Here is a 24,247-nt window from a genome sequence, read left to right as displayed (position 1 = left end):
AGGTCCAAAGTTAGTGGCTGCCTGAGTTTTAGTTCTCTGGAAAATTAAACTTAGCAATTCATCACCACTGTGGGTCTGCTGAYGGAGCTAGATATTCCTCTGGTCCTTTTCCTTCCCTTCCTGCTCCTCCAGGAAAGGCACAAAAAAACAAGCCCCAAAAAGCCACTTTTCATTTCGATCCTCAGCTGCACTAAAGAGCTTAAAAATATCATGCTCATAGTATAGTCTCCAGCATGAAAATATGGCAGAGCAGTCCTCTATTGATTGCAGTTTTCTTGGTGTGTTCTCCAACCAGGTGTTCAGGTAGCAAAGCAAAGAGCTGCCGACAGGCTCTACCAACACAGCCCAGTTAACTGCTGTGAGGAAAAGGGAACAACTTCACACCATTTATAAGAAAAAAAAAAGCAGAGAAATTTTATCTGACCAGCAAAAYACAGAAAATGCAGAGGCACTTTCTCTTCCCTTTTTTTTCTTTTTTCTCTCCCTACAGCCCCTCTGTAAGAGAAGTGCAAAATAATTACGTTTTCAGACCTAGGAGAACATGGGAGCATCCAAGCTACGGGGACACAGGTTTTGACMAACGCTTTGGAACAGCAGCTGCACAGGCTGATACTGGCTCCAGGAGAGACACTGCTCTGCAGCTCCCTATGCTTCGTCCACAAGWAGTAGTTGCCTCCCTTTTTAGATCAGCACTTCCACTGTTCAGGCTACAGAGGTAGTAAAAAAACACATATAATTAAAAAAATCAAGTTAAAAGAAACCACATTCTTGCTATGCTGTACCTTCAGAACCCTGTGGCCACACTGTTGTCCAAAGAATGAACAAATTTGTTAAAAAACCTCAACATTAACACACGCAAGTGCAGGGAGCACCCTCCCAAGCCAGTGCTCATCCGTAGGGAGGGCGAGGGCATCCTGTGGGCCATCGGGAACGGAGCAAGGGGGTTTCTGGCAGCCTGCTTATGTAAACRGGATCCGCCGCTCCTTTTTAAAGTTCTGTGCCAACAGAACTACTGAAATGTCACTTCCCACCAGAGGAGACGTCTCTGTAATCATTAAAAAATACATTTTAAAAAAAAGGAACCCTAGAGCAAGAGGCTATTGTGTTCCCGCATTGGCAGAGCGGCCCGTGTGTTTGTATTGGCATTTTCCCCCAGATGATTCCTTCCTTTCCTCGAAGTGGAAAACTGAGGCTGCCAAGGTGCTCGGAGGCTGCCAGAGCCGCAGTTCAGCTTCCCTTGCCCTTKCCCTGCCAGAGAGGAAGCAGCAGGTTGCTGTGGTTGTGCTTCAAAGGGCCACTTGCTCCTCAGTTGGCAAACTGCTGGTAAAAGGCAAGCTTCACCCGCTCGATGTGATGGCAGAGTTTAATAGCTGGCCCCAGTTTCAAGTCCATACACTCCTGAACAGTGGGCAACGTGAGCAGCAGCAACGCCTGGCCATCAATTTCCTGCCAAAAGACAAAACGTTATTAGATACAGTGACTGGCAGCTTTATTTCTCTCGTGCCCTTGGTTTGGRCTTGCCATCATTTCGGATATGTGACTGCCTGAGACTCGGCCCTTTCTTTCATGCTAGTCCATGTAGCTTAAAAATTTCTCCTTCTCCTGACCATGTTGTCTCCTTACCTAAAAATCTCAGCTCAAGTTCATGGACAGCACCTCTCAAGAAGCTACTTTTAATCAACAAAAAATAAAACGCAAGGAAGTTTTACACCAAAAGTCATCCTACCTAACTTCTTGTCCTTCTAGAGGAGCAGAGGTCCTATAAGGCAAACTACTTTATCTGCMCTATGTATCACAAACCACGCTCGTTGCCATCTTTGCAAGACAGTCTAGTTAGGCAGTGGTTTTTAATTGCAGATTTTAACCAAGATACRAGTACAACGTTAAAATCTACTGGTGTCAGTATTCTATTTGTCACACTTTCTTGAATGCAAAATTGTTCGCTTGTGCAGCTGCACAACACCGGGAGATAGAATAAGAACAGGAAACATTTATCATTTTCAGAAGTCAGGACAAGTGGCAAAATTCTATCTCCTGCCAGCAAACAAGCTGGTTGTGGACATTCCCTATCCAGTCTTGGGATTTTGATACCTCCCCACACACCAAAACCTCTCCCCATGAGATTAAAGAAAACTCAAAGATTCTGTCCCTTCCCTCATCTTTTTGTACATGTGTTTGCTTTCTCAAAACCCAATTGTATAACCAAAATTAGCTTCACTTGTGATTCACTCAGAGGATAAGTGACAAAGAAACAGTCTGAACAGCTTAGTAGATGCCTGAATCATACCTGGTCGAGGAAAATTCTTGCCAGTGGGGCACAGTCAGTGGACTTGAGGAATCGTACAACATCAGACACGCTCCATTCCAGAGGGTTACTGTCCAGCTGCAGCTTTTCGGCAACTTCAATCTTTATTTCCTAGATAAGTCACCCAAGACAGAAAGAAATCCCAAAACATTACATACACAACAGCCTAACGCTGCCCTCTGCTCCCCTGTACTTAAAATATTCAGTTGCCAAAGAAAGCTCTAAGGAGAGCTCAAAATTATACAAGTTTCTTGACTCACAGAGCTTTGTGCTGGGGATGGAGACTACATCATTACGGCCAGAAAATAGGGACCTAAAACCAGGATTTGGTCCAGACCACTGTAGAGCTGAACCTAGTGAAATGCTTGCCACAGTCCCATAATTTGACCGTATCATGATTTTTAATTATTCAAGTAATGTCTTCACAACACCCTTTATGGGTTAATGGAATATGTTACAAAAACACACGTATTACAGTTAACACCCCCAAGATGCTCGTGTTTGCCCAACACTCAGCAAGGCCAGGCACAAGTTTATCTGGGAATTACCTTTGGCGAAGGAGGTTTATTTTCATCGTCAGAAAAGGAAAAGGTCCTGAGCTTCCTCTTCCGCTTGTCTCGGTCCTGAGCCAGGGAATGAGACAGTTCGCTCTGCGTCGGGGAGGACGAGAGCGACTTCTTCTCTGACACTTCTGACTCCTCGAGCAGCTCGTCCTGCTGCTCCGAGGTACTGTCCTCGGTCAGCGATTCTTCATCTACCTCATCCTGATCATCCTCCTCTTCTCCCCCACTGCACTGAAGGGATAGGAAAAAATATTTTAAAAATTGCAACTTTAGGATAAAAGCTACAATTTGCCTCCCATTAGTCAGCTGCAACCTGAGGTTTTAAGGAACAAAATCTATAGTTTTAGTTTCAGCTGGTCCAAGATCACATTCCCTATCTGCTAAAGCTGCCAACTGCTTCATACCTGGGGAGATCCAGCTGGAGTGTTATCCACAGAAGCAGAAGAGCGTTTTTTCTTATGAACAAAAAAGTGTTTTCGCCTCTTCCGCCTTTTATTTGGCTTCTTCATGGCTACTTCCAGGTTGCTGTGGCCACCCGGGGGCCTGCCTATCCGCTTGTTTTTCCGCTTTCCGTAGTAATGTGCTATCAGGAGAGAAATATTGAAACATCACATTGAAATGCACCTGCAACGTCACCTTTTATGTTCCTAAAGGGTCAGGAAACCTCCCACTAGAAAGCCCAAACTTCATGGGCATGTCAGCACTTTTCTCTTCCATTTAATGCCCTAACAAGGAAGACAGGCTATTCAATTTTATTTGCCCTATGAAGGGGAATTTATTGCCTCCATCTCTGAGGAGCCCCAAAAGACAGAGCTTTATGTCAAAATCATCAGCTATAGATTGTCCTAATTTGACACTGTATTTTACGATGTTTTGCAGTTTTGACCACGCTCTCAATGCAAAGTCTCCTTGCACAACATCAGACGGTTCAAGTTAGACACAAAAAAAACCCAAAACTGCCTCCCTTGCCAAGTTACTTCATTTCATTCTGTAACAAAATGGGAAAAGCMAGTACAATGTCACCTGAATGGCATTAGATGCAGTTCTTGTCCCAGAAACTGTATTAAGGAGATAAAGGTTGGGATTTTAACCACAAGTTATTCAATTGTTCTAGCATTTAATAGAAAATTTAATGTTTCGCTCGCATATACAAGTACATTGATATTCTGCAGTCCTACATGAGTAGCACTTGAGCTGCTCCTTGTCTAAACAGAGCAAGGTGATCTGAAATACCCTTTGGATTCCTTCTTTGGAGCCAAAGCYGAAACAAAACCAACTCAAAACATGCCCAGGTCCCCTCTTAACCCCAGCTCAGCTCTCTACTCACTGTATTTGGTCTTTGTGAGCACCGAGCAGTTCTCCGAGCACTTATCTAGCACCATCTGCGGACCAAAGAGGTTTGGACAACACTCCAGCTTGATGCAGGTTTTTCTGCAGAAATCTGTCACCCGGTCTGCTGTCCTCACAACTTCCACGGTCGCGCGGTAACTCTTCCCTTTGTACCTAACGTTGGGAACAGAGTCATAACCCAGCAATCTCCCAGCAATCCCCCACCAATATCAGTATCAGGGCATATCTGACATACTAAGGAGTATTAAAATCAGATCTATTTCATTAGGTGCTCACAAAGGACTTGATAAGGATTTGGAAGTTCAGTCTGGCAGCATTTTTATATCCTGTAAGCATTTTTTTTTTCTCCTATCCAAAATGTAACAAGTTAAAGCACAACATTACTATTGGGTTCAACCAAGTGAAAATCAGGTCAAGCATTTACTTGGCTTTTAGGGTCTCTCCATGCCCGTGCCAGGCAGCTTCTTCATCCAACTGCAGCTCTCGGAGGACCCGGCTGGGTTTGTAGGCTGCATTGATCAACAGAGTGAGAACCTAGGCAGTGGGAGAAGGGAAGAGCAGAAAATGYGTTTAGGTTATTTGCACAATAAATCTTTTTTTAAAGCGCTAGGGTGGCATAGGAAATTACTTCTATTCATCTGAAATAGCCAGCATCAAAACACTCATTCACAGCAGCATTACAGATACTGCCCAATACTGCCAAAATGAGAAGTGAGAGCAGGCAACGCTCAGGCCTTTGCCAAACCTTCTGAATTCGACTGCAGATAGGAGGGTACCCGGCAATTCCTCGCTGCTGCCCTCGTTTTAGATGCTGCTCAATTCAACTGCTGGGCAGAGGACTACAAACCTTGCGTAACTCTGCGTAAAGCCGAGTTACCATCTGAGAGACTGTTTAACATGCAGCAATTGCTGCAGGATTTTGCTGTCTATAAATGCATTTTGCCTGCTAGAAAAATCACACTTCAGAAGCTTATGCTCTTTCTTTCACGAGCCATAGCAATGCTTATAGCATACTAAACTCAGAATTCTTCAGTTAAAGAACTCAAAGTTGTGAATTTAGTGGGCGTAGGACAAAAATTTGCATTCCAAAGATAATTTTTTTTTTTTTAATATAAGCTTATCTTGAATCATTCCCAGTTTGTGTGCAGCCTCAACACACCAGACCCACAGCTTCAATCCCACTGATAGAGCAGTCCCGGGTRCTACAACTCCAGTGCTGAGTGTTCAGTATAATGGGAGTATCAAACTCACTCTAGGATTTGTACTTGTGTAAGAGTCATTACTGAAACGAATGTAGCTAAGAGTATGGGGCTGCACTGTAAGCAACACTCAGCACCTGCACATCAGCAGGATTTGTGCCTTCTTTATAGGCCTGAGCTGGTGAGGAAGGAAAAGCCTTGCAGATGAAACGAAGCTGCCACGGAATTTCAGTGTGCTGCAAAGCTCAATTCCAGCTTGTACCAGAACCCTGAAATTTGCAGAAATGACAGGGGAGGGAAAAACATTGGGTATTCTCTCAGTTCTTGCCCTGTGACAGAACAACCAGACCAGCATACGTAGAATCCTGTGTGGAAAGATATTGAGCATTTGCAAATGAGCGTGCCAGGAGACCAAACAAAAGCCTCTCCCGAGCAGGACTGCAAAAGCCAGTCCACAAATAGGGACCGGTGCTGTTGCTTGTTGCAGAAGCTCTTTTTCCCCCCTTTCTCCCCTATTTCTTCAACCTGTTGCTTGAGAAGTAACAAGTGACAYTTAAACTGCATTCAAGGTAGGCACTGGCTACAGGAGCTGCAGCTTCCACTAGGAATATAGATTCTCCATGGCAGATCAAGCCACTGTTTCATGAAATCATGATTTTATCTTAGCAGCCACTACTTCTGATAACGGTAGGTAATTCTTCACTACTCCATGTGCTAACACATCATCTTCCATATCCTATGCCATCCGTCTTAAACATACAACCTTCATCCCATATTGTTGCAAACTTAAGTCTGGTTTTAATCCATCTATCTGAAATGCCAGTTATTTAACAGTAACATGTTCTCTGCACTGAGCAAGTATCAGATATAAAAAAACCATATTCTATTAATTAAAAATTACACTCCCGCTACAGCCATAAAAATAAACTAACTCTTTCAGTCACAGTAATTTGGAGCTACTCTATTTTAAAATTAAAGTTTAGCAGTTGAAGGGTGACTATGACTGAGAAAACGGAGACTTTTCCTTCGTTACCAGCCATTCACAAACGGTGCACGACTTGCCCTTTATTTTAAACAAAACCAGACCTTTTKGGTCATCATCAGCTCCCGAATCCCTTCAGTTTATTAATTAGCCACCTATCTAACTGCAGGTGGGTAGGGTTAATCACCCACTGCTATAGCCAGGCTCCCATGAATCAGGATCTTACCTCTTTGAGGACGAGAACGCAGTTCCCAGGCCCCACGGACTGGGGCAGCTCAGCAATCCTGCCCTTGTTAAGGTAAGGCCCTGAGAAGCACCGGTGGTTGAAGTAGATCTTTGGGCAGCAGTATTTGCCATTAATCACCACTGAAAAGCGAGAAAGCAAAGATGTCAAGCACACCCTGCAACCTTTGTGGCAAAAAGCAGTTTGTGACRTTCAACATTATGCCTGCTGCAAAAAGAAAGGGAAAAGGAACTTCAATTGTGGGATTTCTGGGCTGCTCGACAGTCGTATTTGAAATGATGCCATCACTGATTAAATGTTATRATAAAAAAAATGCTTTCCATGCTTGCACGTTGCCAGTGGATAACAACGTTCTCCAAGAGACAACAGGAGCTGCAAAATAAACCTCCCCTGGTGACTGGGCAGCCCCTCGTGCACTTTAGGCTGCCCCTCACTTCTGCACCCTGACCGATGATGTCCTGAGATCACCCCCGAAAGTCCTCATCTTTCAGCAACTTGGAAATAAACTCTAAGGCTAAAAGTGCCCCTAGGTCCTTCTGTGAGCATCAACATCACCTTTTCCTATGGCAGAAAAAGAGCAACGCTGGAATTCCAGAGATTCTGCCAGTTCTGGATAAGGTGCATACATTAAGAGTAAAGGAACTAAACAATCCTCCAATATCCCAGTGGAAACAATTAAGAAAAATTGGGGAATATGAAGGGAATAGACCACAAAAGCGGACCAGCTTTCTCTGAACAGCTCCTCCTCTTGCCATTATTGAAGACAGGCCCCAGAACTAGACAGATCAGTCATGATACAAAAGGATATTTCTGTGTTCTTTTTGAGAAGATAATTTTAGACAGATTCAATTAGATTGCCCAGAAGAAAATAATTTTGTAAGTAGGCAGACTGATTGAATTGATACAGAAGCACCACTGACAGAAGGACAGAGAAGAAACCTAAATCTGGCCAGGCTACAGGGGCCCTCCACAACAAACACAAGTCCCAGATGGGTGAACTTGGTATTATCAGTTAATATGGATTAATATACAGCACAAATTGAACTGGTAAACCTATTCCAAAGCCTACATTAACAAGGGGGTCTGATGATAGGACTACATTTCAATCACCAACAAAAAAAACAAAAGGAAGTTGGTCATTAATCAAGAAAGAAACATATTTCTTTTTTTTTTTTTTGATATTATAATATGGAAAATAGGCCAGGTGACAACAGTCCCAACTATATGGTAGCCGAGGCACTTCCTACACACTAATTCCATATAGAATTTCCAGTCAATAATCATATCTCCTCCAAACGTCTGTTGTCACTGGAGCGGGCAGAGCTCTCCTCCACTGTTCATCCTCAACTGCAGTATCACAACAATTTGCATTTTTACAGTCTTTTCCCCTCACTAGCAGACAAAAAATGCAACAACTGATGAAATGACCTTTGTAGTTCACATCAAGTTCATTAAATCCATTAAATGGTTCGAYGCTCCTCAAAATTTAAGTTCTATATAAAATGTCTTGTGAGTTGCTTATGTATAAACCCAAAATTGTTTTACTCTAACAGAGCTGTAGCTTTGACTGAGCATCACTGTCATTTCAAGACCTACATTTCCATAGTCGATAATGGGCAGATAAATAAAGTCATGTTTACATTATGACTCTATTAAAAACCAATTAAAATGCAAAGCAAGCACTAATCATTTGTATACAGCTTACATTTGGTGCGGCCTCAGATGTGCATTTCACTGAGCAGGAAAAGCAGAAGAGGCATCTAGTTGCCAAACAGACAGATCTGCATAGCTCCCTCTCCAGCAGATGTACTTATTTGTCATATTCCTTCTTGCAACAGTTTAAAAAATTATTAGATTTTGCCATCTGGCACACAAAGCAGTTTACTGTTTGAATTGCTTTTGCTTATCACGATGAGAAAGTTATAAAATCCCGGATTAACCTGCGTCTCCAAGCTAACAGCTCAGAGGAGAGGGGCAACAAGCCTACAATGTCTCTCCCAACTTTATTAAGCACAGCAGGTGACAACAAAGATCCCTTGCATGGGTCACAGTAGATACTGGGCTCCAGAGCAGATATTTGGCTCCATGTACCCACTCCTAGTCAGGTGGAGAAGGTTTCGCATAAAAATCTCATTTCCAGACTCAACACATGTTTCAGCTACTGGACACACAAAGGTAACTGTATTCTTTTGCTCATTTTGTAGTTTTTTGCCATCTGGTAAATCATCAAGGAGGAAAATCCTCAAATCTTTTCCTCCCTTTTCCCCCTGAAAAGCCCTGTTGAGCAGCTGAATGGCGCTTAGAGCATTTTATTGGTGTCACCCCCAGTACCTGAGTCAGAGGAGTTGAGCTCCTGGTTCTTCAGTCCATCGTGAACTGTCCTCGAAGACAAAATTCTGAAATGAAAAGGAGATGGCTGGGAAAAGGAAAAGATGKGGTCCTTTTTTTTTCATGCAAAGACTATCTGTTTTGGTTTGCAAAGAACTACTGAGCTGCCCCAGCCAGCAGTGATCTTAACTTGCTTGAAGTAACAGGGGCTGCCATGCAGATAATGAAGTCACACAAAGGTAACAGCAGAGTTTTTAACCTTTTGCCTCTCAATTTCATTTCATGCTGCAGGGCACAAGGCAACACACCAGCCTTACCTCACAAAACAYGGATTTGAAAGCAAACACAGCCAAAATGACTCAAGCACTCTGATAAAAACCTCAGTTACAAGAACACAGCAGAATAGTCTGCTTAGTATTTTAGGAGCAATGAAAACATTGGCAGGACTGGTGATAGATCTGGTATTTATAATGCTGAAAGAGTCAATAAAACCAACTGTCAGGCAGTCTACAGAGCGGTTTTGGGGCAGGCTCACATGAAGAGGAGCCTCTCAATTGCACCACAAACTTTGTAGGTTAATTGTAAACACTCCTAGACTTCTTCTATCCTCCTTCTGTCCTTTTGGTCAGCCTGTTTCTGTAATAATTCTGGAAGAAGATACTAGATGTTCCTTGAATGAATGAGAGTATTCTCATTAAAGCTTAAACTTCTGATCAAACTGTGTAAAAATCAYAGCTATACATTAGGGCAGCTATATTTCTAAGCATGTCTCCATCACAGAGTTGTATTATTTGAAAAAGGAATATAACCTAATGGGAGGCAAAGAAATTTCTAGCAGCTTTCCCTATCACAATCGCTATCACCTTCAAAAAAGGCTTAAGCACATATTGATAAACACGTACTTAAGATTAGGCTAGTGCTTAAAGCGCACTACAGCATGCACAGATAACACARTGCTTTAAAAGAACAGCTACAGTCTCATTTCCTCAATGACTTGAGCTATTGAATAATTCACTTGAGCTCCACTAACATTAAAAATCCAAACTTCACGCTTACTCCATCGTATTTCAGCAGTGCAGGAGGTGTTTCTCCACACCAATAGGAACCACAAACGTTACAAGAAATGGACTGTGAAATCACTCGAGCCTCTGTATCACACTTCAACAAAATTAGCATGATTGATTGATTAGTGAAAAAAGTACTGGTTACTTACTGTTTCTCTGGTTGAACTACTGCAATTTTTTTCTGCTTGTTTACTAAAAAGGACAAGAAAATACAGATTAGTAAGTACAGGGTGCAAGGAAGTGAAATTTCCTTTACAAAATCCTTGTCCTCTGCCCTTGGCATTACAACCATTTCCCAGATGAGTTTCTCTTGCTTTGACTTGCAGTAAATGACAGCTTATTCCAATCTTACCCCACCTAATGGGCATTCAGGAAGTTCTTCAGTTTTTCTACCTCCCATTAAATTTAAGTAAGCAGAGCTCTCTAACCAGCTGAAGGCAGGCACTAATTTTTCACTACTTGCTAATGCAATTAAAATAGACAGGATTTACTTTTCAAGATTTTCTCAGAAAGGGAGCGTGACCATCTGGCCCATTTACGAAGTCTGCTCCATATTTCAAATCCAAGATGTATACAAACCCAACCCTGTTCTGTTGCTCTGTAATTTTACTTCTATAAACTGTAAGAGCATAAAATCAACAAGCCATCAGACACATGGCAAGAGCAGCTCACACACTTAAAAGTATACGTATGTGTGCATGCATATATGTATATATAAACATGGCAATATATGATTTATTCAATTTCAAACCGATTTATTGTGGCTAATATACTGTTCTCCCACACTTCTAACAGTGTGCAAGGACCTCACAGCAATGCTGCCTGTTTTGGAGCTCTTCTATGGATTCAACCTCTTTCCAACATCTCTCCCAGCTGGACCAGACCGGGGAACAACTGCACAAGGCATCAATTCCCTGTACAGGTTGAAAGTTGCCAAATTTATTGATGACAGAACTGAATTTTGCTCTTGAAGGCGTCACCATCTCTTACCAATCCTGCCAAGTATTACAAATAGAACAGAACTGATACCTATTGCTTTGCGAGGAGGTCTGAGCTGATAGCCATTCGTCTCACACCAACCCACTGGAAAAATATTCATGGATTCCACGCTCACTATGCAGTCAGGGATGGGCTTTTTGGAGCCTGTTTTGTTAAGAGAAACAAAAATTGAAACAACCCAACCAAAGATGTCATTTGGTTAATGCTTGCTATCTGTTTGCCATATAAAGCTGCTTTTAAGGTTCCTGTAAAATACATCATCAGTTGTTTACCCATGCTCTTTACTGACCGGACTCCTTCCTGACCTTATTTATTTCCTCCTAAAGGCTGAAGATGGGAATCCACCATCCACAGCTAAGCAGATGTGCAGAGTGCATGCTGAGGGAATGCTAATGCACTTGCAATTGAAAAGAAATTGGATTATAACAGAGAACACCTGGCACAGACCTACCCTGTTTTGCTGAAGAACATTTCTCAAAGGTCTCTTCTTAGGTTTGGCCAAAATGGGCTGTGTTTTTACTGCAGGAAATGATGATTTGCTGGCTCTATTTAGCAGCTAGCACTTTGTTCCGGATAATGCATGCACTGGACAATAGTACAATATAAGTGTTAACATTTTCTCTTCCATCAGACTTACCTTCCAGCTGAAGCCAGAGGTAGGAACCTTTCAGCTTGGTGACCGTGGCAATGCAGACTTCCTCAGGATCAACTGGATTCACAGCCTCAAGTTTCATATTCTCTTTAAAACCATGGTCAGAAGTTAACTAGGAAAAAGCCAGAAGACTTCAATAAAATACAGATGGTATTTTCCACGTAAAGATATGAAAAACCATAAATAGGAGTAACACACCAAAGCTTCAGTATTTGACTATCATGTGGAAATTTGACTATAGAGGGATATTCAAGCAGTCATAGAACACTTCAAGCAAGTAGCTCTCTATGAAGAGACGAGTAAAATTTTAATTCATGGCCCAATTTATCTCACATTTATCAAAAAACTTCTATAAGCTAAGAATGCAGATCTCAAGTGCCTGGATTAACGATGACAAGTGACAGCCAATGTACTCTTCCTCCAACATCCACTCTGCAGTACAATTACCAAATCAATACACAGACTTCTAGAACTTGTCTACGCTGATTATCTCTTTCCCCAGAAGAGCTGATAAATTCAGTGGCCTRTTCTGAAATGCCCCATCTGACGAGACAGAAAAAGGCCATCAAGACCTCACAGTGAGCAACACCCTCTTCAAAATAGCTAGTTATTCCTTCTAATTTCTTTCTCTAAGCACTACGGTGGCCCAAGTATTGTAAATGCAGTTGGCAGAGAGGTGTTGACAGTAGGCTCCTCTGCTTGACAGGGTAGTCTACACTGGAAGACAGTATCACTGTACTAGAAGCAGCCCAAAAGCTCAGCACTGATTAATGTAAGGATTATCTGGTATTAATACAAGACAACTAGGTGTCGATTAATGAGAAAGAAGGAATCTTTCAAGCTCAGAGAAAGTATGGAAAGATTGAGAACACCTCTGACAGACCCTATTCCCACAATTACATGAGCTCCAAGAACTGCTGTTATGTTATGATGGATTCTTACACATCTTCCCTCCACAAACTAGTAGTTTCTTTTTCATTTACATTATTACAACTGCAGCATTTGGTCTGTCCCCTCATCTTGCAGGAATGTGGCTTAAACCCACTTCACATACGCATAATTCTCCTCATTGTCAGGAACATTAGTGTGTTTTTTTTTGTGGCAGGGCCTTACCGATGGGAAGCAGCTCTGGGGAGCTGCCTCAGCACCGCACTGCTTGAGGTAGTCTGCCCAGTCAAAGTCCTGCCCGGGGTAACCTAGGCCAAACACAAGCAAAAGGGTGAATTAAACAGCACGGAAACAAAGGACCACATCAAGCTGACAGCAGGGAAGATCACTGGAATCCAGCTCAAGTTGGGCAGCTGACTGTGGTTTCAGTCAACTATTTCAAGTCAGCCCATAACAGGTTCTCATCTTTGAGATATTCTCTTTTAAGAGAGCTCATTTTCACTGTATTCACCTTGATTCATGTTTTTGGACTGAGGTGACCTCAAATAATGAAGCTACTGCACTGAGTGTGACCTGAAGTTTGGCTAAAGTGCCTGACACACCAAGCTGGCAGCAACAGCAGCAAAACACTTGCATCCTTTCACAGGGCACAGATGAAATTCCAGCAAAATTCCTGTGAAATTACCCCAATGCTGCAGTGCCAACTCTGAATCCTCATTTACTTTGCATTTGGTTTGGGATCTTTTTTTCTTTTTTTCTCTTTTTTTTTTTAAAAAAAGAAAAAAGGCACCCAAAAGCTGCTTGATATTTTACCCTATTAAATCTATAAAATACCAAGCCATTAAAGAAAGGGGTGGTTCCTGAGAGGTTTGTCTAGTTTGCTTATAGCTATAAATCTCTATGCATGTTTGAATGGAAAAGTCTTAACTGAGGCATCAGGAGACAGAGCATCTCTCTCTCCAACAGAAGAATGAATTGAATTCGACTTGGAGGAAATATTTCTCAATGATAACAAAACATGAAGAGAAGTGGGTGGAAAAGAAGTGCATTGCCAAGGTAGTCTGCAACTGGCAGTGTCTTAGTAGGGGATAACAGAAGCAGTGATCCCAGCAGTTACACCTACAGGGGATCCCTGTGACTAGAGTTTAAAAATGAAAGAAATATGAAAGTATTCTAAGCAAGCTGTATTCCCATGACAATCTAACTGTGACTATCTTAACTGCCTATAAAAAAATACCTCCTTATCTCCTAAGTGGTAAGACACCCTACATATATTACAAGACACTGGGTAGGAATATTCCATTGTGACTAGAAGCAAAAAAAATAAAAACAAAAAAGCTAATGCAGTGACTATGGGCTTCTGATACCATGTCCATTAATGCTGAAATCATCATTGCCTTTGGTTCTGGTGGAGATCCTCCGTTCATTAAAACATTCCAGCTTTTACTCAGGAGCATCCCCAGCCACWGTCATCTACTCAAATCCAAGGATGCACCCGGGAAGCTTCAGCTCCAAAGCTGCTGTTTCTCTACACCTGATCTCTCCTGTCTTTGCCTGTGCTGCTGCAAGGAATCCTGCAAAAGGGGTGGCCCAGACGTGGTACTCTGGGGACTGGCGAGCACGAGAAGCTTGCACAAACATACCTAGTGGGGGACTGAGATGCAAGCCATTCTTCAGACTCCACTGCACAGGGAAAATACCAGCACTGTTGACATGACAAATGTAAGACTGGCTGGTTGTGCGTTCTGGTCTCAAGTCATCAATTTCTATCATGAAATATTTGTCATCGTATACCTGTAGTTAGCCAAAAGAGAACCAGGTGGTCTTTAAAGTAGCAGATATTGAACTAGTCCCTCTCCCCCGCTTGGTAACTTTATTAAAMAGCAACACTGAAAGTGGTGTGACACCAAACACAAAAAAATGGGTTCATTAAAACACTGCATGTCAGGAAACTCTGAAAACAACTCCCAATTAACAAGCTTAGCTGAGAGCGCCAGTTAAGCAGGTGTATGGTATCCTGGTTTTCAATTTCTTCTCACCACAAATAAAATATAAAGAACCGACTATGCGAAAAAATGGACAAACTGGAGTATGGGGGGTTTATCATTATTATTATTTATTCTGTATAAGCCAACGGCTTATTTTGACAATATTTAGCTGTGTCATTAGGGTACAGTCACTAGSAAAAACACTATATTCCTGAAGTGACTAAAAGCAGAATAAACACCTCAAAGAGGAAACAATTGGGCTGCACTTGGAACTGGTTATGCTTTTGTAGAAATATATTTGCATCCAATTGGAGGAAACTGTAGGYTAGAATTTCAAAGAGAGACATCACTGAAATGTTTTGTATTATATTGAAAAAAAATATTTGTCCAAAGGGAAAGGCAATATTTTCTGGAAAATACACACAAAAAAAATACAATATGCCCTAGTTTGATGTTGTGCAAGAGTTGGTTTTCTGCATAAAAGCAGGTCTCTTCTAGAACTTTTCACCATTTTTTTTTTTAACACAGGAAGGTAGAAATTGCTCAAAAACGGTTCATGTTTTGAAGTTTTCCTTTCAACTCCTACATCCATGTGTGGGCCCTTGTTTGAAAATGAGGCCGCCAAGACACTTCAAAGCTTATACTTAATAATGACATTAACTTCAGTGAAAATGAAAAACAAAAATCCATCTTCAAATGAATACTCAGATTATGAGATTGTGTTTTGTTCTAACAATCTAGTTTTGATAAATTTTAGCCATTTAATCTTTTAGCCTGTAGCTTAATAGAACTTTCCCCCTCCTTTGTAACCCAATGTCTCCCCCATTACTAGTTGTTTTACAGGCACTTGTCCCCTAAAGTTCAGCTCTTTCATTTGAACACGGCTTCAAGATTTTAAGCTAATCAGTCAAGGAGAATTTTCTCTTAAGCACTTAAGAACAGAAGGGACAATCGAATCTTATCAAGACAAGTTAATAAACACCCTGGTACCCTGATAACTGTAGCAGGAGAGATGACAAAAGGAGCCAGGGGGTCCACAGCTTCCAGCTTCATGCCTTCGGAGAAGGAATGCACTCCAATCACAGGTTTGTCCTGAAAGACCAAGAATCATATGGATATTACTCACCTGTCTCTATTAAAAAACATCTACCTTAATACTTCAGCTATAGAGGATGACCTTAACCTTTATTAGGTCATTCTAAGGAATCTACATGTCAGACAACAAGTAAAGGTTCTATGATGAAAATAAAAGGCCAACTATGCCCTCTGAGGCTGACAGTTTTCTTTAAGTTTTACAAAATTAAGTCTCAAAGACTTCCTCCTCTGGTGTTCTCCAGAAGGAAGATTTCATAACAAATGGTGGTCTAATAAGTCAATTAAAAGGAGTTTTTGTCAAAATCAGTACTCATCATAATCTAAACTAAAAGAGAACTGTAATCRTTAGAAGTCCTCATCTGCAGCCTAAAATAAAAACTAGCACAAAAGGGTTTTACATTTAAGATCAACAGCAGCTCCTCTTCTGTTTGTGGGCCAAAATTTAACTGAGAAAGACAAATTAAGGACCACTGGGGATCCATTTTACATTCCCATTTCTCTGAAAAAAATCTACTGAGCATTAGGAATTTCATTTCAATTTATACAGAGTTAAATTCAAACTCATCAGGCAACATTTGCTTGCACTTAGAATATAACAGAACATACTAATCAAGTACATTTACAATAAATATTGCTATACCAGGTTATGCATTAAGGCACATTTAACTTTCTGATATATATAAATAGAAAAAATAGGAAGAATGCACTGACTCTGCACTCCTCTAGCTGTCGACAACTGAAGAAGCCACTATAATGGATCAGGACTGGGGATTTTTCTTTAAAAAATAGCAATGGCTTGCATAGTTGCTTGGACTCGTAGAAGACTTTGCTGTTGAACTTAAATAACTTTACCATGCAGTTCTTTACTACAAGRAGAGATGTAAAAAGTTTTCAAAAATGGTTTTAAAAAGGGGTTTTCCTCAACCACTTCTTAGGAATAAACCATTTCCATTATGTTATCTGTAGCACTAAGTTAYATAACACTGTTTTTACCTTGAAGAGATCAGTAGGAACTGATGACTCCTCCTCTTCCTCTTTCACCTTCTTCAGGATCTCTTGCCAATCTGCTTCACTCTTTAAAGACCTAATGGCTTGAGGAAAAAACAAGGAAAAGGGGGAAATGAAGTAACCTGMTCTCTCCCTCTCAGAAAAACAAAGCTGTGAGCCCCAAAGGCTGACATGTTCTCCTTTAAACAACAGATTTCTATCTGTTCAGAATCTGTGCATCTATATTTCTTCACAAGCTACYGCTTTATTACATATTTAGACATAAAAAAGGAACAACAGTCGAGCTAGACTGGATGATCTGTATGTTGGTGAAGGCATTTTTTTCTCTAGAAAGAAGATATCACATCAACACCGAGGAAAACTGATGGGAAAAGGCATTAGCAGGAAACAACAACGTGCAGCCAAGTAGTGTTAGTTTGTCTTAGGCTTAAGCAAGCAGAAAGYTAAAGAAATGCCCACAATTTTGTGCCCGTTGCCTATGTTTTCCTTTTAGTGTCAGTAATTGCACATCTCACATCTCTGATGGAACGAGAGCTGCCTTTACTAGTAATATGTATAAAGGCTCCCCAGAGCCTGTGAGGATATCAAAGCCTCTCGTGTACACATAAAAAGAAAATCAGTCAAAAAAACTAGATTAAAAACACGACCTGATATTTTTAAATGGCATTATTCATTTAAATAGTGCTTTGAAATCCAGCCATCTCATTTCTGCTAGTGAAGAGGCAGAAGCCAATTCACCACTCTCATTTCAGCAGAGATTGGTCAAGCACGAGGCCAAGGCAGCACTCCAAGTGATTTCGAGCAGATTTGTTTTGTTTGCATGAACCAGATTTCTCCTTAGCGTAACGGGAAAACACAAAAAAAAMCCCAACAAAAACAGCTGCTCTAAAAGTCCTGATTTCCCACAACTAATAGCATAAAGCATGACAGAACCTTAGATGTGTATCTGCCTTTGAAGAAAGGCTTTATAGGGTAACTCTCCTGTCAATGTTTGCCAGTTTTACCAAAGTTTATTGCTGTGAGTTATTGATGATAGGAGAGGCTCCTGTGATGGCAGGAGACAAAAAAATAAGATAAGTTTGATTAGCCTTTCCCAAAAATAGGTAAGGGATGCAAAAACCTAGAGCCCAGAATAATTATTGGGAAGGGCAAAGCTCTGGGAGATTTACAGCAATAGAGGCGGACACTCTGGAGAAACAGTCAACAAGCTGGTCTTAAATCTCACTTTGCCAGTTACATCCCAGTAACTGTATGGCCAGAAGCAGCTACTGTCCACCCTGACAGTGGGAAATCATCACCTGTCCTTTCTAAGGATGTTTTTATATGCACGTGATGCCTCTCTAGATGGAGCCTTAGGAGGACTTTGAGTCTCTCCTGGAGAAGTGCCCACTGAGCAGTATTTCAATGTGGAAACCTTATTTACTTTGCCCCTAGCCACCCTGCRGTGTTCAACAGGTTATTTTCTCCCCATAGTAATACAAACCTATGAAAAATAAGTGTAAAAGCAGTTCTTTCCTCTGCATATGCTACCACTTTGCACAAACAGGTGGAAGGTTTTGACAAGGAAAAGCAGCTAGCAATATGTGAACACAGCCTTGCAGTACACTTCCTGTTGTTGTCATTTATATTTCACTTTGGTGCAGTATCTATCAGATCATACACTGATTACAAGCAAGTGTATGGATCTACAATACAGATTTAGAGCACCAAAGCCACAGCAAACCCATGAAAATAAGCACACAACAAAAATGTATGTTTTGCAGTACCTGAAGGTGGTTTCAGGGCATATCCCTGTTGAGCTGCCCAGCCCACTTGATGCAGAAAAGGGTCCAAGTAGAAGATCCACTGGTCAAACTTGTCAGAATCTTCCAAGCCTTCGTATCGCAACTGCAGCCTCCCGCCCACGTTTTCCACCACGTTGACAATCCAGGCTTCCAAGGAGTCCTGGAAGTTCTGCAGTTCTAGTCTGGAGCCGGGTGCAATGAGATCCAAAGGGTTTTTCCCTCTGTGAAGCTACAAAGAGAGAAGAAAAAGAACATAAGGCAAGGTTTTATATACAACAGAAGTACATTCTGTACTGCCACTTCTACCCTGTCCATTACACAATTCTTTCCGAATAACTGAAGTATTAATACAAGGGTAAAGAAATACAAGTTTTTTACTAAGGGCAACAGAATTTACRAAGTTTAGGATCTCTGCTGCTTGCAGCAGAGCTTTTGTACTGCCAGTAGGTACAGCCATACGTTTCACATTAAATCCTGTTCCTCTTTTTCAGAAGCATTGGCCCTTACATATTTGGAGTTTGAAGGAAACAAGGATAAAAGGCTTTAAAAATAGACTACTCTAGTGAGTAAAGGTGATGAGACAGAAAGGATACAATAAGGAAAACAYTAGTTGCAAGGAAGATTTCAATGGTGTTTTCAAAAAACAGATGTTCTGTACTTTACAACCAGACTTGCTATGAGGTAACTGAGTATTAAATGCAGAGAAGGAGATAACCAACTGAGATCTCTTCTAGCAAAAATGCAGGATACAAGTGAAGCAATAACCTGTMTATTAGAAAAGCCATCAAGATGACTTAATAGCCAGCCCAAACCTGTAGCCACAAATGTGTTTCAGGATGAAACTATTAAATATTGTGAATGGGAAACACTAGACAATAGATAATTTTTTTTCTTGAATTCAGCATCATACTACAAAATAGCATCTAAATTTATGAAGGGAGTTGAACTGGCAATCTAATTCTGAAGTTGAACTGGTATCAATTGCTGGTACCCAGCAGCATCTTCATTGGCAAAGACAAGACAAGCTACAACTTCAAGGCAGCCCATTTGAACACCTACCCCCTCCAGCAAGTTAGCGGGAGCACTGGATGCTCCTTTCAGCACCTGCTGAAGGAACTGCTCCTGGTCAGGTATCTTCTCCTTAATACCTAAGGGAAAAGCAAAGAAAGACTCATTCTTTCTGCCTGTTACAAGATTGCTTGTGCAATGAGACGTTACTATGTTCGTGTGCTATTTAATTCAGAAGCATCTGCAATATACCCATCAGGAACACCTTAAAGGAAGGAACGAATTAAAACAAAAGCCCTTTCAAGGAAATGACAAAGCTGTAGAATTTGGAAGATGATGATTATGGAAACGACATGTCTTGGTGTGAAAGTCATCGCAGTTTTGAAACTAAGCTAACAGCTCCCCAGGGAGAGGACAATCTGAAGAACTTAAGTCACAGCTTTTCAGGCAAACACAGCAGATAACCTCAACTCATCATCATGAAACTGCCGCCTGCTCATGGCAGCAAGTTGGAAGGTCACTTGCCAGGCTTACAAGGGACAAAAGCATCATTAAGGAAGCGTGTACTCCCTCTACCTTCAGGCACTTTGAGAATCTTCTTGTTCTGCTCGCACCAGCCGATGGGGTGCAGATCAGCTGTCATGATATCGCACCAGAAGTCAGCCTTGCGGTCCTCCCCGTAGCCGTCATAGCGCAGCAGGAGCAACTGCCCGCACGTGGTGATGATGGTGGCTACCCAGTAGGTGTTTTGGTCAGACTTGACAGCAACTTCTAGCTTCATACCAGGGGTAAAACCGTTCTGCAGACTTGTATCCACCTGGAGAGAGAGAAAGATTGCCACATTTCATCAGGGAAACCTTGTGGAACATTATGGAGAACAACTGAGGCATGGCCAACAGTGAAAACCTCAAGCAGAGCATCGTCCTACCTCCTCGGAGAGGCAACAAATTAAATTGCACACAGTCATCATTAATGAAATCTCCTCCTCATTTCAGAGTATCTTCTTAACCTTAAATTGCTAAATGCATCTTCCACTTCCAACCCTGATGGYGCGCAGAAATTGTGAGTAGATTGATTGCCTTGCACCGTTGAATCTCTAGTAACAGCAAGACCCAGCTAAGGKGATGCTGCTGTAAATATTCACTGCTTGTGAATCCTGTGCCAGCACCAGCTTCCAAAAATTTGGGGAAAACTACAGAAAACATCAAAATTGGCTTCCTGACAACCACTGAGGAAGTYTGTGGGTAAATGCCACGTGGTCTGACAGCTCCCCTTCCCACRTAACACACGGGCACGTATTTTCATGCCCATCCACTCGTGCCACTGTGCAACACCTCTGGCACCGTGTCTGTCCYGCCCTGGCAGGGAGAGCCCCAGGGACACTCAGTGAGAGCCACCCTGGCTTTGCCCGCAAGGGGGCATCCAACGCACCCAAAAGGGACAGGGTGACACTGCTGCGCTCGGGCCGGGCTCGCTGGGGAAGGCACTTGCTAAGACAACTTCACACCAGCAAAACTGCTGCGCACCTAACAAGTAATAACCATAAAAAGCATGGATTGTTATTGTTGTTAACTAATTGCATTTCTGATGGTCACGGCAATCTCATCTCCTTTCTACAGCTGTACTGGCAAAAAGCTGCAGGAAGAGCACCCTCTCAAAGTGATGGAAATGTGACCCAACGACCACCAAAATATAACTGATAACTCCCTTGGCTGCTGCTACGAAGCTGCTCTTGCCATTGGTTTTACACTCCCTGCAAGCTTGTTCTTGCTAGGGCCTTTGTCCACTAAGAAAAAGACCAAAGCAAACATAGGTCTCTCCCTTTGAGAAACTAAAAACCCAAATTTTAAAGAAAATCTTACCATCCCAATGAACCAACAGCCTCTTCAAGGTCTTCTCCTACTGCACTTTACCAAAACTGCCCCATTTTAAACGTCATCTTTTGAGCTTCTTTCTTGCTACGTTAGTACAGTTTCTGAGAGTTACCTTTTGTCTTGGAAAAGTTTGTGATCCTTCAAAGACTGGAGCTGGGTTAATGGAGAATGTTATGTCTCTCACCGTGAAAGCAATACTAGACACCAAAACACATTTGAATTCTGCTATTTAAGAACTCACAATGTTAACTCTAAAACCCAGCTCCTCCAAATCACTTGTCTGGCAGCAAAGACCAAAAGAGAGACTGGTCAGTTCAGGGTTTGAGGAGATCAGTAGGAAGAAGCCAAAGCTTATTTGCTGGGGTATAGAAAAGACCAAAAGCTCTGAACTTCCAGTACTTGAGGACAGGATTATACCATGTTACACATATAGAATAAGATGAGAATAATACAACGAAGAGGTAAAATTTCTCCTTTCCCCCTTTCTAGTTTGTCTCCCAGATTTGAGCGCCTCCATTCAAAAAAAAAATCCCTAAATATTCAGGATTAAAAAAAAACAGTAAGTAAATATTCTCCCTCACTCACATGTTTAAAAGATCCATGKGGGGCTGCAGTTGCTCCTGTGTCTTCTAGATACTCATCCCAATTGAATTCCATTTCTTCCACACCAGAACCTGCATCTRGAAGAAAAGATAAAAAGCCCAAAAGTCTCAACATCTTTAAATTGGCTAAAAGAATAAACAAATTAAAAAGCCACTCAGGTTCTCTGTGTAAAGCAGGTCCGTCTTCGCCTCCAGTTCAATGTTAAGCTCATCACTGATTTTCATTCCAGCTCTGGGAATTAGAATTTCCCCAAATTTAGCAGTGTGTATTTACTGTATATGAYGGTATCTGTTTAAAGCAGCTTCTCTCCCAATCTCCCAGCTTCATTTTGCTGTTTTTAAACAATTGCAGCCAGTTACAGTGGCCTTTCATCAGCCACAGCRCTCAAGAACACTCCAAGCTTGCACAGTGACATCAGTTTTACGGTGATAATTTTTAGTTTACTAAAGAAACAGACCTAGAGAACAAGAATAAGTAATTTTATCTTACCATTTTGATGATCTTTCCATGGAAAAAGTTCTGGCTGCGGGACCTCAGGACCACCCAACTCTGCCACCTCCCTACCAATCCCCCAACAYTGGGTCAGTTAAGCACCCAAAGGGCAGCTAAGCTCCTTAAATAAGGCACAGGTCACTTAACCCACTGAAAGGCTCAATTAGGAGCTTCTGCTGCCACTTATTTGCTCCAAGGGACTCCTGTGACCAGGCCCTCACGTCCTGCTCTTCTAAACAGTTCCCAGCTAGACAGGCATCCACACGAGTCCTTTCTTCCCTCTGCTAATCTATGGCATCGGCAACCTGTAGGTTTTTATCTTCGAAGAGCTGTTTCCGTCCGTGGTAGCAAGAGAGACTCCGATTTCYTGGTGCTCTAAAACACCCAAATCTCATCAGCACCTTCCAAGAGCTTTTTCCATGGAAATCCCATAACTCCCTGTCTTCCATGCACTGCAGGTTCAAYGAGTTGGAGTATTTTAAAAGCATTTTAAAGCAGCTTCCAGAACTTCTTTTGTTCTTAAGAGCACCTCAGTTTGCACTGGGCTGTACAACTACATGAGACTGGGTTAGTAGCTATGACTGACACCCACTTACTATGTGGAGATGGAATCTATAGGTGCTTTCCTTCCTTTAGGAGACTGMCACGTACAGCTCCCAGGCCCTGGGCATCTATACAACACAGCCAGTCTCTGTTTTATGTCTCACATAGTGCCTTGCCACASTATCTCAGGTTATTTAGTGCAGCACTTACTGAGCAAATATGGCACATGAAAAGCTTATTAAATAAAGCTCCGAGCCAAAATGCTATAAAATGTTTCACAGTGAGAGAAGTAAATTATTTGTCTAATTGTGGAGCAAATGATTTTTCTAATTGTGGAATAAACATGTGCTAGGAATCATGAATAATCTCAGAAATCAAGTAGCTGTTACATCTAATGCAGCACTACTTCAAGAGCTTGGCTAAAGACCATCTCTCTGTTAAGGCTTGAGCTGGCTGGAAATATTTGGGAGTGGGAATGCAATTGGTATTTAGTTTTATATGCAGGTTAGTTCAGTGGCAAAGCACAACTCGGGAGAAGAGCAGGAAGGAACCAGATGGGATTCACAGCCCTGGGGCCTCAGCACACAAGTTTTGCTCCAGAAAGCTTTCAAAGCAAAGCACTTCTCACATCAAAGTGAGAAGTGCCCTGAAAAGCTTATGTGGACAGCGTATGTTCACTCTGGAGGTAAAATTGTCTGTAAGGATATTCAAAATACCCAAAATAGGTATGTTATGTCCCATCTACCACTGTTTATCCTGGTGTTACCATCAACACTAGCTCTTCCATTCTGCATCTTAGTATGAAATATGCTGCGTTGCTCTCGGACGAGGTATCAATGTGTAGTCACCTCGGTCTCATCTTGCCATGTATTTGCCAGTATTTGCAGAAGCTTTAGGTCTTACCTGCATCATACTGCTGTTCTCCATTCATCTCCACAGTGGCCTCGGGTTATTCTAAGCAGCCAGAAGCAGCGCGGTCCAAGCCCGTCAAGGTTTGGGGGTCATGAGTTGTCTCCCACCTTCGATCCTATTGACATTCAAGAAGGGATGTGGAAAACAAACCTGTAAATAACAAATATTTAAGTAAATCATCATCTACAAGTAATAGAAATCAGGTAATACTATTTAATATTTTAAGTGTAGAGGAAGTGTGGAGGTGATCGAGTCGTAACTTAGAACAAGCATCACGTTCTTGGTGGGACTGCTGGAAATGTGGAAAGTCAAGACAGATAAGCTGGTGCTGGGAAAGTGCCCTGAGCAAACACCTGCTCAGGCTGC

General features: G+C 41.8%; 1 protein-coding gene across 1 annotated transcript; it reads right to left on the bottom strand.

The window, feature by feature from the left end:
- Positions 1-1,184: 1,184 nt before the first annotated feature.
- SFMBT1 (Scm like with four mbt domains 1) lies at positions 1,185-24,015 on the bottom strand. Its single transcript, XM_026046134.1, has 20 exons — positions 23,873-24,015; positions 21,917-22,011; positions 20,034-20,274; positions 19,509-19,597; positions 18,432-18,678; positions 16,651-16,748; positions 15,553-15,654; positions 14,218-14,368; positions 12,800-12,882; positions 11,672-11,798; positions 11,065-11,178; positions 10,185-10,227; positions 8,975-9,039; positions 6,626-6,765; positions 4,643-4,752; positions 4,196-4,371; positions 3,273-3,451; positions 2,854-3,099; positions 2,288-2,416; positions 1,185-1,446 (listed from the first exon to the last, which is right to left on the bottom strand). The coding sequence occupies exons 1-20, from the start codon at positions 23,898-23,900 to the stop codon at positions 1,306-1,308; spliced, it is 2,604 nt and encodes an 867-aa protein (XP_025901919.1). The 5' UTR covers positions 23,901-24,015; the 3' UTR covers positions 1,185-1,305.
- Positions 24,016-24,247: the final 232 nt, after the last annotated feature.

Source organism: Nothoprocta perdicaria, unplaced genomic scaffold (assembly GCF_003342845.1).
Source record: "Nothoprocta perdicaria isolate Ctin4 unplaced genomic scaffold, notPer1 scaffold_42, whole genome shotgun sequence".
Taxonomy (NCBI): Eukaryota; Metazoa; Chordata; class Aves; order Tinamiformes; family Tinamidae; genus Nothoprocta; species Nothoprocta perdicaria.
The sequence above is the reverse complement of the archived record's forward strand: the minus strand, read 5'-3'. Positions and strand labels throughout refer to the sequence as shown.